This window comes from Eurytemora carolleeae, unplaced genomic scaffold, assembly GCF_000591075.1.
Source record: "Eurytemora carolleeae unplaced genomic scaffold, Eaff_2.0 scaffold191, whole genome shotgun sequence".
NCBI lineage: Eukaryota > Metazoa > Arthropoda > Copepoda > Calanoida > Temoridae > Eurytemora > Eurytemora carolleeae.
The window spans coordinates 320127-337136 of record NW_019396105.1 but is presented as its reverse complement, the minus strand read 5'-3'; the positions used below and the strand labels follow the sequence as shown (position 1 = coordinate 337136).

General features: G+C 32.8%; 2 protein-coding genes across 2 annotated transcripts; both read left to right on the top strand.

The window, feature by feature from the left end:
- The first annotated feature begins 291 nt into the window (after positions 1–291).
- LOC111695045 (titin-like) lies at positions 292–13121 on the top strand. Its single transcript, XM_023464196.1, has 11 exons — positions 292–5510; positions 5659–6007; positions 7453–7510; positions 8110–8254; positions 8678–8791; positions 10124–10295; positions 10764–10896; positions 10975–11040; positions 11793–11850; positions 12277–12546; positions 13064–13121. The coding sequence occupies exons 1-11, from the start codon at positions 793–795 to the stop codon at positions 13119–13121; spliced, it is 6141 nt and encodes a 2046-aa protein (XP_023319964.1). The 5' UTR covers positions 292–792.
- On the top strand, positions 13120–15407 carry LOC111695048 (kinesin-like protein KIF13B). The gene is made up of 3 exons (XM_023464198.1): positions 13120–13205; positions 13552–13653; positions 15066–15407. Exons 1-3 carry the CDS (start codon positions 13123–13125, stop codon positions 15124–15126), a joined length of 246 nt encoding a protein of 81 aa, XP_023319966.1. The 5' UTR covers positions 13120–13122; the 3' UTR covers positions 15127–15407.
- The last annotated feature ends 1603 nt before the right edge of the window (positions 15408–17010 follow it).

The window sequence follows — 17010 nt, the reverse complement described above, 5'->3', positions numbered from 1 at the left end:
TTACTGCTTTATATATTACAGCTCCACCTGCACACTAAACTTTACCTTTAAATGTAAATCTACTCAACTTTGAATCTTTGATCCAAGCTAAGAACATTAGTTCTACCGAGTTCTCCAATAAGATTGTTTTGATCCCTTATATCCTAATTTTTATATTTTCATCTCTTGTGCTTTTTTTTTTATAGTTTGATCCCTTGTATCTTTTTTATAGTTTGATCCCTTGTATCTTTTTATAGTTTCATTCCTTGTGTTTTTATTTTTTTTGTTTCATCCCTTGTATCTTTTTATACTTTGCTCCCTTATTTCTTTTTTGTATTTTTTTGATCCCTTGTATGCTGATATCCTTTGTCTATTGTAAACAGATTCCCTGTATCTTGTTCAATTGTATCCAACTGATCCTTTGTGTATTGTGACCCAGCCCTTGAGTCTACCTTACTTTATATTGTTGAATATTTTGTAAAATATATAACCATGACAACTTTCTAACTAGTCTAGTTCTTTTATTTAACTATCAATCTATTTAACTATCTATCTATCCCAATTATCTGTAAAATATTGTGAAGCTACTTATCATTAAATGGTATACATTTTGAAAGGTAACTTTAGAACAGAGGAGGGGGGAATCTAACCTCAGTTGCCATGGTTCTCCTACCTTTCCCCCCCCCCCTATCCTCACAACCAGACACAACTAGTTCACTCTAACTAATCATCCATATACACACTGTGTGTTTTTTTAAACCCAGTACCATTGTACAGCAAATTTATATACTGTATAAATAGTTCGTAAATATAATGTACGGGAGTGAAAGTGAAGAAGAAACTATCCACGAGGATATATTAGAACAATTTGTTCTTCTAGAACATCCAAATCAAGGATTGATGAAGAATGCATCCAACTCTAAATCTTTGGATGCAGAAAGTACCATCAAAAGTAAAATAAAATCAAAATTTGATACAGAGAAGGAAGAATTATTAGATTTTTCCTTGGATAGCCTCAATACTGGAGATAATATCGTTTTTAATTCATCTCATGCAAGAAATATTCATGAAACTGATAATGATGTTACTGAGGTTGATTTCACAGATATATTTAAACTCTCAAAGTCCGAAGAAGAAGAACGCTCTGAAATTCCTTCTGTATTTCATCTACCAGGAAGATATTTACTCTCTGCAAGTTCCATGTTGGAGCCGGAGTCAACAGACTCTTTATTGTCAGATACCGAACCTAAATCAAAAGATTTTCTAGAAGGAGAAAATGGAAAAGATATTTTTGATATGACAAATTTTTCTGACTTTAAATTAGAAAGTAACTGGCTCTCTAAATATTGCCAAAAAAATGGGATTGATGCGAATTCACAAGAGCTTTGGGACGAGGAAGAAAATTGTGAGCAATTTAAAACTGGCTCAGCTTTCTGTCTACCATTGATTTCTACGAAAAAAGAGATTCTTGATTCTGCTACGACTTTTACCAAGGATAAAATGAATAAATTTGATTTTCCATCTGAAGCGATAAGCTCCACTGTTAAAAGCATAAAACATCAAGATGAGCTTGATCTGGAAGAATCCGAATTTTCAATAGAAGAAGTAGATATTGTTGATGACACCAATAATTCTGTTCAAGAAACAGAAATCTCGGATGGCTTAGATAAAGCTAAGGTTGAACAAGATAAAAATCCAATAGATGAAGACGATAAACCTTCAGTAGATGAAATTAAATCAATAAATGAAGATGATAAACCTTCAGTAGTTGAAGATAAATCAATAAATGAAGACAATGAACCTCCAGGAGACGAATCTAAAACAATGAATGAAGACAATAAATCTCTAGTAGTTGAAGATAAATCAATAAATGAAGACTATAAACCTCCAGTAGACGAAACAAAACCAAAAAATGAAGACGCTAAATCTGCAGTACATGAAGATAAACCAATAAATGAAGACGACAAACCTCCAGTAGATGAAGATAAACCAATAAATGAAGAAAATAAACCTGCAGTAGACGAAACAAAACCAATGAATGAAGAAGCTGAATCTCAAGTAGATGAAGATAAACCAATAAATGAAGACGACAAACCTCCAGTAGATGAAGATAAACCAATAAATGAAGACGAAAAACCTCCAGCAGATGAAGATAAACCAAGAAATCAAGACATAAAACCTCCAGTAAATGAAGATAAACCAATGATTGAAGACAATAAACTTCTTGTAGATGTTGTAGGAGATGTTGCTGAACCTCTAATTGATCTTGTTTCAGTTTTTGAACCTCTGTTGGGAGATGATAAATCTCTTTTTGCAGATTCTGAACCTTTAGTTTATGAAAGTAAATCTCTGGTTGAAGAAACCGAACCTCTAGATATAGATTCTAAACCTCTAGCTGGAGATTATAAACCTCTAGTTGAAGATGCTGAACCTATACTTGAAGATTATAAACCTCTAGTTGAAGATGCTGAACCTCTAGTTGAAGATACTAAACCTCTAGCTGAAGATTATAAACCTCTAGTTGAAGATGCTGAACTTATAGTTGAAGATACTGAACCTGTAGTTGAAGATACTGAACCTGTAGTTGAAGATACTGAACCTGTAGTTGAAGATACTGAACCTCTATTTGAAGATACTGAACCTGTAGTTGAAGATACTGAGCCTGTAGTTGAAGATGATAAACCTTTAGTTGAAGATGATAAACCTCTTGTTGAAGATGCTGAACCTCTAGTTGAATATCCTGAACCTATGGTTGAAGATGCTCAACCTTTGGTTGAAGATGCTGAACATATGGTTGAAGATGCTGAACTTATAGTTGAAGATACTGAATCTGCAGTTGAAGATACTGAACCTGTAGTTGAAGATACTGAACCCGTAGTTGAAGATACTGAACCTGTAGTTGAAGATGATAAACCTCTTGCTGAAGATGCTGAACCTCTAGTTGAAGATGCTGAACCTCTAGTTGAAGATGATAAACCTATAGTTGAAGATGATAAACCTATAATTGAAGATGCTGAATCTCTAGTTGAAGATGATACATCTCGAGTTAAAAAAACTGAACTTCTAGCTGTAGATGACAAACCTTTAGTTGAAGATGCTGAACCTCCAGTGGAAGATGCTGAACCCCTAGTTGAAGATACTGAACCTATGGTTCAAGACACCGAACCTATTCTTGAAGATGCTGAACCTCTAGTTGAAGATTCTGAACCTCTTGTTGAAAATGATAAACCTTTATTTGAAGATGCTGAACCGTTAGTTGAAGATGCTGAACCTTTTGTGGAAGATGATACATCTCTAGTTGAAAAAACTGAAGCTCTAGATGAAGATGCTAAACATTTATTTGAAACTGCTGAACCTCTAGCTGGAGATGCTGAACCTCTAGTTGAAGATTCTGAATCTCTTGTTGACGATGATCAACCTATAGTTAAAGAAGCTGAACCTATATTTGAAGATGCTGAACCTATGGTTAAAGATTCTGAACCTATGGTTGACGAGGCTGAACCTCTAGTTGAAGCTGATAAACCTCTAGTTGACGATGCTGAACCTCTAGTTGAAGATGCTGAACCTCTAGTTAAAGATGCTGAACATCTAGTTGAAGAGGCTGAACCTTTAGTTGAAGATGCTGAACCTATAGTTGAAGATTCTAAACCTCTAGTTGAAGATGATACACATCTAGATGAAGATGTTGAACCTCTTGTTGACGATGATCAATCTCTAGTTGAAAGAACTGAACCTCTAGTTGAAAGTACTGAACCTATTGTTGAAGATGCTGTACCTCTAGTTGCAGATGATCAATCTCTAGTTGAAGATGAAAAACTTCTAGTTGTAGATGATCAACCTATAGTTGAAGATGATAAACCTCTGGTTGAAGATGATCAACCACTGGTTGAAGATGATAAACCTCTGGTTGAGGATGATCAATCTCTAGCTGAAGATTACAAACCACTAGTTGTTGATGATAATCCTCTAGTTGAAGAAACTGAACCTCTAGTTGAATATGATAAACCACTAGTTGAAGATACTGAACCTCTAGTTGAGGACCATAAACCTCTAGTTGAGGAACCTCTGTTTGTAGATGATACACCTCTAGTTAAAGATGCTGAATCTATGGTGGAAGATGCTGAACCTCTAGTTGAAGATACTGAACCTCTTGTTGAAGATGCTGCACCTCTAGTTGAAGATACTGAACCTCAAGTTGAAACTGATAAACCTCTAGTTGTAGATGCTGAACCTCTAGTTGAAGCCACTGAACCTGAAAACTATAAACATAGAGTTGACCATATTGAACTTCTAGTTAAAGATGATAAGCCTCTAGTTGAAGCCACTGAACCTGGAAACTATAAACCTAGAGTTGACCATATTAAAGGTGCTAAGCCTATTGTTGAAGACACTGAACCTCTAGTTGAAACTGATAAACCTCTAGTTGGAGATGCTGAACGTTTAGTTGAAGATGCGGAACCTCAAGTTGAAGATGATATACCTATTGTTGAAGATACTGAACCTCTAGTTGAAGATGATAAACCTCTAGTTGAAGATGATAGACCTCTAGTTAAAGATGATCAACCATTAGTTGAAGATAATACACCTCTAGTTGAAGCTACTAAACCTGAAAACTATGAACCTAGAGTTGACCATGATGAACCTCTAATGGAGAATAACGTGCCTCCAGCAGAAAATACTGATCTTCCAATTGAAGATTCTGAAGTTTCAGCTAAACCTGAAGTAAAAGAATATGAACCTCAAGATGAAGATATTGAACCTGTAATTAAAGAACTTTGTGATTTGGAAAATGGTTCTGTTAACAAAGAAGTTTTAGAAAGATGTGATTCTGAAGCAGAAAAACATTTGAACAAAGATATCACTGGTTTGAAATATATTTTAGAAAAAGATTTTCATTCTGGAGATGAGATTTCAAAGAAAATTGTTGATGTCCAAGAACCTAATGCATTAACATCTTCAATAGAAGCAAACGAATCTTTGGACAACAATCAATTACTTGTCGAAGAACAAATTCTATCAGATCAGGAACTGGAGATGGTTCAAACTGAGAGAATCAGGAAAGTAGAACCAGTCAAAGATGTTCTAGACACAGAGCAGATGGAAGACATTGAATATTCAACAACAGAAAGCTATTCTATAAAAATAGCTGAGAATAGAGTTGAAGATCATCATTTCAAAATTTCTAATAAATGGGTTCATGATGACAGCATAATTAATGATGATTGTATGAAAGCTAAAGAAAAACTAGAATACTGCTCAATAGAAAACCTTAATATGAAAAAGTTTATATCAATGACGGCAGATCTTGAAATAGTGGAAAAAATTGAACTAAGCTCTGATGATGATTGGGACATGAATGTTAATACAAAAGAACATGATGAAAACTTTCCCTTTGGGAATTCTGTGGAACAAAGGCTGACTTCATCTGTGGGCTCACATAACAATATTAATACAACGTTTGATCAAGAAGTACAGAAATTGAAAAATATTGCAAGTTCTCCTCAAAACCTGAATTCAACTTATTATGAAAGGAATATTTAACTTTATTGGTATTTTTGTTTAAATTTGGATTAACACAAGCTTATCTTTAGCTGTACAATAAAATATAAAATTATTTAGTTCATGTCAATAATTCACTCACAAGACTTAAAATATATAAAGTTAAGTATCATTGATCAGACCTGGTTCCTGTAGTGAGTCTGTACTAGAACCATCAGTTCCTACCTGGAATAGAAGGATGAGTGAAGAGAAAATAGTTCCTGCAGCTCCTCTGGCTGGTAGATTCAAAATAAGTCCTGTCTCTGATTTCTCTAAACCCTCATACTTAAAGAAGGAGAAATCTGTTCACAATAAAGATTCCTCCACGGATGAGAGTGAGGATGAGAATACAGTTCATGTTTACAAGATTGTTCATGATAACCTGGTAGAGCACAGGAACCTCAGACCTATCTTGAAGAAACCAAACTCTAACAGCAGTTTCTGTTCTGGAGGGAGTCAAACAGATATATCTGCAATACAATCAGTTTTGGTACATAATACACATTTACATACAATAAAGATATATCTGTTTGGTACATAATACACAGATATATATGCTATGCAATCAGTTTTGGTACATAATACACATTTACATACAATAAAGATATATCTGTAATACAATCAGTTTTGGTACATAATACACAGATATATATGCTATGCAATCAGTTTTGGTAAAAAATATACAGATACATTTAATATAGATAGATATTATCTTCAATACAACTAGATTTGGTACAAAGAACATTTATATGCATTATTTCCTAATTTTCATGAAAAAGTTTTATGTGTACACCAACTTTGTAAACCCAGCTTGGCCTGGAGAAGATAAGTTTTCCCTGTTAAGGTCGGCCCGGGACAATACCTTTGACCAACAAACAATCAGATATTAAATATCTGTGATTTACTGAATTTATTGAAAATCAATAATAAAACCAGGATTACAGATATCTAAAAATCAATAATAAAACCAGGATTAAAGATATCTGAAAATCAATAATAAAACCAGGATTAAAGATATCTGAAAATCAATAATAAAACCAGGATTAAAGATATCTGAAAATCAATAATATAACCAGGATTACAGATATCTGAAAATCAATAATAAAACCAGGATTAAAGATATCTGAAAATTGATAATAAAACCAGGATTAAAGATATCTGAAAAGATACCAATGTATGGAGCTTCTGTCTAATTGTTAATATCAAGATCAAATAGTATTTCCAATATTTTACTGCGACAGTTCCTTCATTAGTAACTTATTCTTTTTTTAAAGAAAAAAACAACAATTTTCTAAATTATTCACGAGATATATAAATACATAGTTTTCGAATCCATTAAAGTACTCTCAAATTAAGAAAAGATTAAATTTTCGTTTTTATATACCTGCATGGGTTTCAGGCAGTGCATTATAATGAATGGTCTTTTTGTTATTATTACGCTGAAAATTTTAAATAAAGATAAATTAAAGTTCATCAAAGATAAATACTCTTTAAAACACAGAACTTCACCAGCGTTAAACCTCACAGACTTAAAGAGACTGTAAGCGTATAATTGCATGTGACCCTCCATGTAAAGATTGAAATCCTCGATTCACAACTATACCCTTGAGACTTTAATCTGATCAATGATGTGGAATGTATTGTCGTTTTCTAGGTTTATAACTGTTTAATTCTGATAATTTTAAAAGTTTTCATGCAGTGGAATGCGCAAGTGACTTTTACAGAGAACCCAAAGTTTCCAAAACTATAAACGTTGATATCTAATTCGTACTTGACCAGGCATTGCTTTTAAGGGTAACATTGTGAATCGGGAATTGCCATCTTTGCATTGAGGGACCTTGAAATTTCGCTTACATTCCCTTTAATAATAATAAACAATTTCCGAATATTCAGTTTAACAGACCAGCATTAGAAAATTACATATATTTATTCTAGACTCGGAGTGATGATAAATGGGATCCCCAGGTTCTATCCAAATCCAAATATAGTTCAGGTAGAATCATTACAAATATGTTGGAGAGAAAATTAAACTATAAATGACGATTCAAAGTTTAAATTAAGTCTTCTGCCATTCCACGTTTACCATACAAAAGTCGAGTTAAATTTTGCAATAGTCGTGTGTTACAGTGCTTAGGATCCATTTAATTTTGATGCGGATTCAGATCCGGATCCAGGTCATTTCTATAAGATTTACAAAAAATAATTTTCAAATTTTTTGTTTTATTTTTTTCGCATATTTTTATCCTAAAACTTGATGAACCATTCAGAAATGAAATTTTATAATCTCTCTTTTTTTCAAAAGTTCAGATTTTGGGTTTAGGCGTAAAAAAGTATTTTTTGCAGTTTATAGTTGATATTTTACCCCCTTGGATCCGGATCCGGATCCAGGAAGCCAAAATCTTGCGAATCCAACGGATCCGGATCAGGATCCTAAGCATTGGTTAACAATAACACCGACTTTTGAACCACTTTTGAACTTGACTTTTTGAATCCCAGTTTGGTTCAAAAGTCTGTGTTTTGCAACGACTAATGCAGAGTTTAACTAGTTGTTCCCGCCAGTTCTGTTCGGTGGGACCTTAATCCTAATTTTAGAATCCAACCTGGGGAGAAGGACGATTCCACACTACTCCTCCTCCTCCTCCCTCCCTCCTCCTCTTACACCCATCCTTCCTTCAGTACCTCGGGAACTCACGAAGAGTAATTCTGTTACCTTTCTGCTTCACAACTCTAAGGAAGTGTAAGTATTTTTTTTCATGAGAAATTTTTATTTTTCCAAATGATGAATTCAAGATTTAAAAACTTCATGACTGTGATCATGTAATGGAATATTTATAGGTTTTCTTCTTTAGTTCAACATTGATATCTGTGCAGGAAAGGTTTTAGACCTTTCTTGCTAAGCTAATACGAATTGTTGTCGTCATACAAAGGTGGATTAGAAAGACTCATAGAATAGAGAAATAGAATTTTAATTATTTTTGCGACTACTATATTGTATCGTATAGTTAACCTACTATATAAAGCTGCCCTCAGTAGTGCCTCCTCAATTGTGCTTAATCCCAACTACATAGTCCTCATTATTAGTGCATCTTTTGCATAGTGATTCATCCATATTCAATCCTTGCCTATTTTTTATCGTAAAATATAATCCTGCTTGGTTTAGATTAAGACCTGAGAAGTGTGGTAGTGTGGAGAGTATATTCCAGGACATAAATTATCTGAAAACGTTTAAGAAGAAAATATCATCATCTTCTACACAAGAAGAAACGACTGGAAGGTACCCTCCCCCCCCCACAGTGGGGTAGTAGGGGGAGGGGGGGAATAAGCCAAAATGAGTTTATCATCTTATTTATGTCAAATAAGGCTTGGCCGCTCAAGGTTTTTTTTGAGAGAAGTCTCTTAAGTTGTTTAAATTTTATATTTTAGTTAAGAATTTCGACCGAAACCCACTATTTCATTGAAAACTCTTAAAAATAGGATTTTTCAACACGCTACTCTGACTAAATCAAGGTTTTGGCGTGCTGATTGAGCCCCTAAATCTTTTCTTATGGCTGTTAGAATCCTTTTATATATTTAGATTATACCGAACCCCATATGCTTTCTTGCTATAAAATATATGTTTTTCTTCCGAAATAGCTCGCTCAACAAAGACGACATCTACATATATTGCGGGTTTACATGATCCATTCAAGGAGAAATATATGTGCGGGAAAAGTAATTATAAATTGAAATCATAAATAAATGCTAGCTACAATAATTGCAATGTTTGAAAAAAAAATATTAGAACATATTCATTTTCTCCATTCTCACCATGTAACACAAAACAAATGCATTTTAAGAGGAATTTTGTGACAAAAGCCAGTCACCCTCACTCCATGACCCCCTAAAATATCCCACCGTGCCCCCCCCCTTATAGGGACTCCTTTATTCTTCTGTACATTAATTTTTATCGTAACATAAAACTAATTACACCTCTCAAAATCGAATTTTCTAATCCTAATATCTTTGCAACATGATGTCTTAGACCTGAAATATTTAGAACTCTGATTTTTTTAGATCACAAAGTTTCGGTTTGAAACATAAAAGTTAACACCATCACATTGCAAAGATATAGGGATTAGAAAATCAGATGTTGAAAAAGTAATGTGAGGGAAAGAAATACAGTTTCATCCAAAAATTTAGAGACATCTACAATATCCAGGGGATTTATTTTATTCATATAATCCAGAAAAAAATAAAAAACCATTTAAATTCCTTTAAAATTCTGTGTGCACAGTGTAAACTCAACACAGCTGATGCGTTACTTGTGTCCCTTGATATTACCGAATATTTTACATCCATAACGGTTTCCAAAGATTTGAAATAAATATTTATTTTCTACCAATTCTAGAAAGTGAATATTAAGAGTTAGAACTTAAAACAGCTTGCAAACAAAGCGTTTAACAATTAAAAGCGTTTTCGTAGATTAATGAGAATAAGTCCGAAAACCTTGATCAGTCAAAGGTTTACAGGTACCATTGTGAATCAGGCATTACCAACTTAGCACTGAGAGTCACTTAAAATTACGTGGACAGTCTCTTAAATCTTATAAAATTCTATTTTATAAAAGGTATTCTTTACTGGACCGGAATCTGACTGCTCTTAAATCTTACAAAATTCTATTTTATGAAAGGTATTCTTTACTGGACCGGAATCTGACTGCTCTTAAATCTTATAAAATTCTATTTTATAAAAGGTATTCTTTACTGGATGAATACCGAGCCTTTTTTTCATTAAAACTAGTAATTTTTGTTTGATAATTAGAATATATTACGTAGATTTCTTTGCATTATTATCAGTTTTAAATGTTAAGTACAGTTAATTTTTGTATTTCTTTGTTACTTATTTTTAAAACCAGCCTTTTTTTTCATGAAGAGGTAGATTTTGATATATTGTTTCATGGAACGGGTTAATTTAACTTAACTTTTACCAAATGAAATTTTTATCAGTTTAGCTTGAATATAAGGATATCAAAACGAAATCCATTATCAAAACTTAGCTTGATTGATTTTTTACTATGTACAATGAACTAAACAGTCTACCATAAAGTCAACCATTCTGACCTATAAACCAACTGTATTATCTTGAGATATTGCTCAAAATGTGATGCTAGAGTGGGAGCGGCGCCCCTCCCCTGCTTGATTATATGTATGGGCGTTTTTTTTTGAGTTGGGAGGATTTGTCACATTCTTCAAATGTTCGATTTTTAGGTAGACCTAGCTCTAGTAGGACACATGAACTCCTGCGAGGAGGAGGATACGGAGATAGATTGTTCAATTCTTCCCGGTTCATCTCCGATCCTCTCCAATCTTTCTCATCCGTCCCACCCTGCAATCAAGCGAAGTAAGCGAAATGTTTGTTAAATTTCGCTACTTTAAAAACATGTTCAAAAGAATCAAAAATTTAAACTTTTATTTTCAGTTGATTACAGGAGTGAACTTGTTCCTGGCACTTCCAGGGATGTTCAGTCAGATAATTCGGATTCAGGTACAGGGTGTCCCACGAAACATGACAGTTGGTAAATATTTTTGAATGTCGTCTTCCATACACAGTATTAGATACTAAAGGCTGTTTCCAGTTTATTCATTTAAAAAATATTTTGCTCAAATATATTTTACTTTGAAGTTAATTTTACTGTAATATGACTCCTATATAATATTTTTATTATTGTCTTTGGTATTAAACAACTTAGCAAATTGTGGAAGAAGACATTCTAAACTATTTACCAACTGTTATGTTTCGCGGGTACTCCCTAGGTATGTGACAAACACAGTAATCCAAAATGCGCAATCTCTCACGAATTTCTCCTCCTAAACTGAAGTCAAAAACTGATACTCTGAAGTGCTAAAATGGCTTGGGCTACAAAAATGTACAAGTGAGCTTCAGTATCACATTCAACTCGTGTACATTTGAACCTGAGCTAAAGGTCCTTTGTACTGCCCCACCCGGTACACCAACTACATTGTCAGGGATCAATAAAGTTGGCCTAGCTCTGTAGGCAAGGCTAGCTGGTTCAACTAGGTTGACGCGGTCTGACTTTAGGCTGCATATAAGAGTAAATTTACTAAAGTTGACATTTTGCTTGGTATGATTAAACCAAAAGCCAAAGAGTAACAACACTGTAAAGTTAATGCTTTAACAATTTATGCATAATTTTCACAGATGTCTGAATCTCTGTGCATAGTTAATCAGTTAGAAATATGGTAAGGTTCATTCTCAAATTAATTTTTAAATATTAGGTAACGATACAGACGACCTTATTGAAGATGCTCGGAACTTTGTTAAACTCGGACAAACGTAAGAAAATTTTACTAAATCATCATGATAATACATTAACTAAGAATATCCCATACATTCAGAAAGTGGAATTAGTGATTTCAATTGTACAATACATATATATTTAAACCTTTATCAATGGAACATTGATGGAGGTACATGGTTATCCACAAAGATTGAGACTGTAAGACGATCCCTAGTTTAGATTAAGTCTTCTGACTTGAATCTGGTCTTTATATGGCTTATTTGATAATTTGATCCTTTAGGGGTAACCATGGTATCTCGTGAACTTTACTTGAATGTCAAGTAGATTATTTCCACACAAAAAAGAAAAAAAATATCTTTAATTGTCACATTTCAGAAAAAGAACACACTATCTTTTCTCATTGAAATAAAAAATGTGATGTGGGATTCTTTAAATGAGAGCTTTCATAAAAATTAGTTTAGTAAACTTGTAACACTGGATGACTGGGAGGAAATTGACTTCATGCGAAAGGAACGAAGGAGAACAAAGAAGGAACGGAGCAGAGTAGGAAGGGATGGATTCAAGGATCAGGAACAGACGACAGCTGGAGATATTGAACTTAAAAACAGGACGCAAGATAACTCAGATCCAAGTAATCCAACCCTTCCTCGAGCACTCTCCGACCTTGAGCTTGGCTCTGTTGTAAAACTTCTCTCTAGCTCAGGAATTGGAGTTCTACTGGGAGTAGTCAGGTAATCATGTCAGTTCTAGGAGAGGAGTTCTACTAGGAGTAGTTAGGTAATTTTTTCAGCTCTAGGAGAGAATTTCTACAGGGAATGCTCAGGTAATTATGTCAGCTCTAGAGGGTTTATATTGAGTAATCAGCTCTGAAAGGCAAAAGTTGTACTGAAAACGGCCTGATTTAAATATTTTTCAAAAGTTGAACTAATCGTTCTGCCAAAAGAATTCGAACCTTTGCCACAAACTCTGATATTCCAAACCCTATATTTTTGCAACCTGTTAATGTAAACCTTGGAGAAGTTGGAGATTTTATAGTCTTTATTTGGACCTTTGTTCAATATGGTTGAAAAAGCCTTGTTTATCGTCTTCCTGAAATAAATGACTCCGTCCTTCCTTCTCATAAGACTGTCTGTGACTATTTTAAAAATGGTAATCCTACTCTGCAAACCTGTAAGGTCCTCCTGTTATCTATATCGACCAGAAAGCTAAACTGCTTTGTCAGACTGCCTGAAAGTATGATACTTTCAGAGTGTGCTGGTCGATCTGGTTTGACTGGCCGAACCGTGATGGTCTCAAGGTCTACTGAGATGACCTGCAGTCCGGCCTGGCTTAAACGGTCAACCGTATTGATCTTCACCTTGAGACAAAGCTACTACTACTTACTTGTAAAGTAAGCATGGGGTGTCAAGCCATGTGTTTTGTTTCAGTGTGCATCTGGACCTCTAGTGGGTATTCAGGGCCGGTCAGCTGGGTTGACCGACCCTGTTGGTAACGCCCTTGAGGACCAGAGAGTAGAGAGGGTGTTAAATCCTCTTCTGAATCATGGAAGACGACAAACATAGGCGACTTTTTATTTTCTCCTGAAAGTACTGTAAACTTAATTTAAAGTGACCCAGCTTTCCATTATGGAAAATCACTTAAAATTGCGCTTACAGTCCCTTCACGCAATTGAGATTTTTTTTATTAATTTTTTAAAAACTTTTTAAATTTCCATATTATGATTTTTAATATTATAGATATCTTGGTTGTGATGAGGGTGAGGATAAGGTGGGAGTAGAACTAAAGATGAAACGAGGAGATTCTGATGGAACATTTAATAACAAGCAATATTTTCACTGGTATATTCAATATTCATTCACTATTTTCATGTGTCATAAAAAATAATAGGATTTTAAAGATATGACAGATAATATACAGGATTACCCACAAAGGACGAGACTGTAAAGACGACCCAAAACTCTAAAAAAGTTTTATTTTTAATTTCTGCATTCAATTGAGTAGGTTGATGGTTTACACAATGATAAAGCACAGAAATGAACAAGTTTCGGCCGAAAAGGAACCCAGAATATATAAGAACGTACTAAACAGAATATATAAGAACGTACTAAACAGAATATATAAGAACGTACTAAACAGAATATATAAGAACGTACTAAACAGAACGTACTAAACGGAATATATAAGAACGTACTAAACAGAATATATAAGAACTTACTAAACAGAATATATAAGAACGTACTAAACAGAATATATAAGAACGTTTCATCCTTTGTGGGCAAAATAGTAATCTCCGTTTGTCTGTTTGTTCGTTTGTCCGATCATAACTCAGGAGCTCCTTGATCGATTTGCCTCAAATTTAGATTTTAAAGGGAGTGTTCGGTTTAATCCGATAAATAGCGCTTTTGATCGCAACTAATCTTACTTTTATCTGTTGCGTCTATAAGGAGAAAATTGTAAAAGACGTCTCATGCCGAATAACTTAGCGCCCATGCAAATTGAGAAAATTGCAACATACGACTTAGACCGTAAAAAATCAATTTAAATTTAAACAAATCATTCAGATATTACAGCTTATAGTGATCGATTATCTTTCACCACATTTGTATATAGTTTATATTTTATAATATTTTTTAATTAATTTGTTTTGAATTTGATTATTTCTCAAGAGAAATAATCAAATTCAAAACAAATTAAAAATAAAATATTATAAAATATAAACTATATACAAATGTGGCGAACGATAATCGATGACTATAGGTTGTAATATCTGAATGATTTGTTTGAAATTAAATTGATTTATTACGGTCGTATGTCGTCGAATGTTGCAATTTTCTCAATTTGTATGGGCGCTAAGTTTAACAATTTTCTCCTTATAGACGCAACAGATCTAAAGCGCTTTTTTATCGCATTAAGCCTATACCCCCTTTCATTTTTCGCGAACACTCCCTTTAAAAATTCTTAGCTTGGTTAAAAAATGTTACTTGGGGCGGTTGACTTTTATTGAGAAGTTCAGTTTCAAATGAAAGCTAGTTTCCAAATTGAGCGCTTACAGCTGAAAATAAATCAAGAACGTTTTTGCATAGAACTATGATTGATTTCATATTTTTATGGCATTGTTTTATTTTTACTTTTACAAGAAAATAATCCGTTTTATCGTTAGCTTTCTTGTTTCACAAATAATTAATTTTTCAGCTCTTAATCATAATAGAGTTTCTTGAAACTAATTATAAATTAAAATATTTTGTTTCAGTGCTCCCGGGTTTGGAGTGTTAGTTCCTTTAAACCAGATTCTAATCGCCTGGAGACCATAGATTTATAATTAAGCGTGAAATCAAAACCAATCTAATAAATGATTGAATGTATGTACTTGCACAAACTTCCAGTAACAACGTTAATATACTTATATATTTTATGTACAATTTCAATATTTATTAAGTAGATAAATTCTATTTTATGTACAATATTAATATTTATCAGATCAAATATCCTTCTATATTTTAAGTACATATTATGGACGTTCACCAAGTCAAATAAACTGTTCTATTAACAATATTTATGTTTATCAAGTCAAATAAATTGTTTATTTTATGTACAATATTTATGTTTATCAAGTCCAATAAACTGTTCTATTTTATGTACAATATTAATGTTTATAAAGTCAAATAAACTGATCTATTTTATGTACAATATTAATGTATATCAGGTCCAATAAACTGTTCTATTTTATGTTACAATATTAATGTTTATCAGATCAAATAAGTTGTTTTTTTATGAACAATATTTATGTTTATCAAGTCATATAAACTGTTCTATTTTATGTACAATATTTATGTTTATCAAGTCAAATTAACTGTTCTATTTTAAGTACAATATTAATGTTTATCAGGTCCAATAAACTGTTCTTTTAAGTACAATGTTAATGTTTATTAGGTCAAATAAACTGTTTATTTTATGTACAATATTTATGTTTAACAAGTCAAAAAAACTGTTCTATTTTATGTACAATATAAATGTTTATCAGATCAAATAAACTGTTTATTTTATGTAAATTATTAATGTTTATCAGGTCCAAAAAACTGTTCTATTTTAAGTCCAATATTAATGTTTATCAGGTCCAATAAACTGTTCTATTTTAAGTACAATATAAATGTTTTATCAGAGTCTGAAACTAAAGAATGCGCGAATTTTAAGTTCGAGGTTAAAAGTTCTGTAAAATAATGAGTAGCTACTTAAATATTAAACTTTCTCAATTTTAAATTTGAATTTCCCGGGAAAAATCTGAATTTATCGGTAGATAAAGTATCCTTTAACTTTTTCAAAAGAACTTCACATAGAACTATTTAACCCACAGAAACAAAAAAATAAAATATAGAAGAAAATTTGGCGATATTTCGAAGGAATATTATAAAGGAATCAATATGTATACTCTAAATTAGAAAATCGTAATTAAGCGATAAAAAGTCGCCTAATCGGGTGAAAAAGTTGGATGGCACCCAATCAATAAACAACATTAATCTTAAGTAAAATTCTTGTGCCACCATGTTGAAAAAAATCTTTTTTCTGCATAGCGGAGGCTCTGTCTGCCTATCAAATATGGAAGGCTCGTGTCTGCATGGCAGAGGCTCATGGTGTCCGGGGGTTCCCTCCCTCACTCGTGACCCAACACAGCTCTTGTTACACATATATGTATACCTCGAACAACGGGATTATATCTAAATATTATTTTCTGTATCTTCTAAAAAGTAAATATCAATAGAATTAATATTAATATTTTCAATTGAATTAATATTTAACTATATGATTTTATAAATATAAAAGAATGAAACAGTTTGCAAACTGAGTATTCAACAATTACAAGGGTTTCTGTAGATAAATAAGGAAAAATCCGTTACCCTGGATTAGCCAAAGGTTTTAAGGGTAATGTTGTAAATCGGACATGCCACGCCCACTCGTCAATTAGAAGGTCAAAAAACAAGATAATTATAAAGTTTGACAATTTTTCGCTTTATCAATGAACTTTACCAAATAACAAAGCTATATTCTAAACGAGTTTGAAAATTATAAAAAAAATTCTTGAAAAGAAAATTTGAAAAGAAAATATAATGTTTTGTAACTAAATAATCATCAAACTATATTATAATTTAACGAATACATGCACAATTTAACCCACAGAAAAATGTTCTTCAATTGTTATC

What these genes read in the sequence shown, in the direction of transcription:
- LOC111695045 (XM_023464196.1), top strand. Translation starts at nt 793, where the DNA reads ATGTACGGGAGTGAAAGTGAAGAAGAAACTATCCACGAGGATATATTA. An exon ending in CAAATCCAAATATAGTTCAG is followed by an intron (nt 7,511 to 8,109) that starts GTAGAATCATTA and finishes TCCTAATTTTAG; the next exon opens with AATCCAACCTGGGGAGAAGG. An exon ending in CCTTTTTTTCATTAAAACTA is followed by an intron (nt 10,296 to 10,763) that starts GTAATTTTTGTT and finishes TTCGATTTTTAG; the next exon opens with GTAGACCTAGCTCTAGTAGG.
- LOC111695048 (XM_023464198.1), top strand. Translation starts at nt 13,123, where the DNA reads ATGACCTGCAGTCCGGCCTGGCTTAAACGGTCAACCGTATTGATCTTC. An exon ending in TACTACTACTTACTTGTAAA is followed by an intron (nt 13,206 to 13,551) that starts GTAAGCATGGGG and finishes TTAATATTATAG; the next exon opens with ATATCTTGGTTGTGATGAGG. An exon ending in AACAAGCAATATTTTCACTG is followed by an intron (nt 13,654 to 15,065) that starts GTATATTCAATA and finishes ATTTTGTTTCAG; the next exon opens with TGCTCCCGGGTTTGGAGTGT.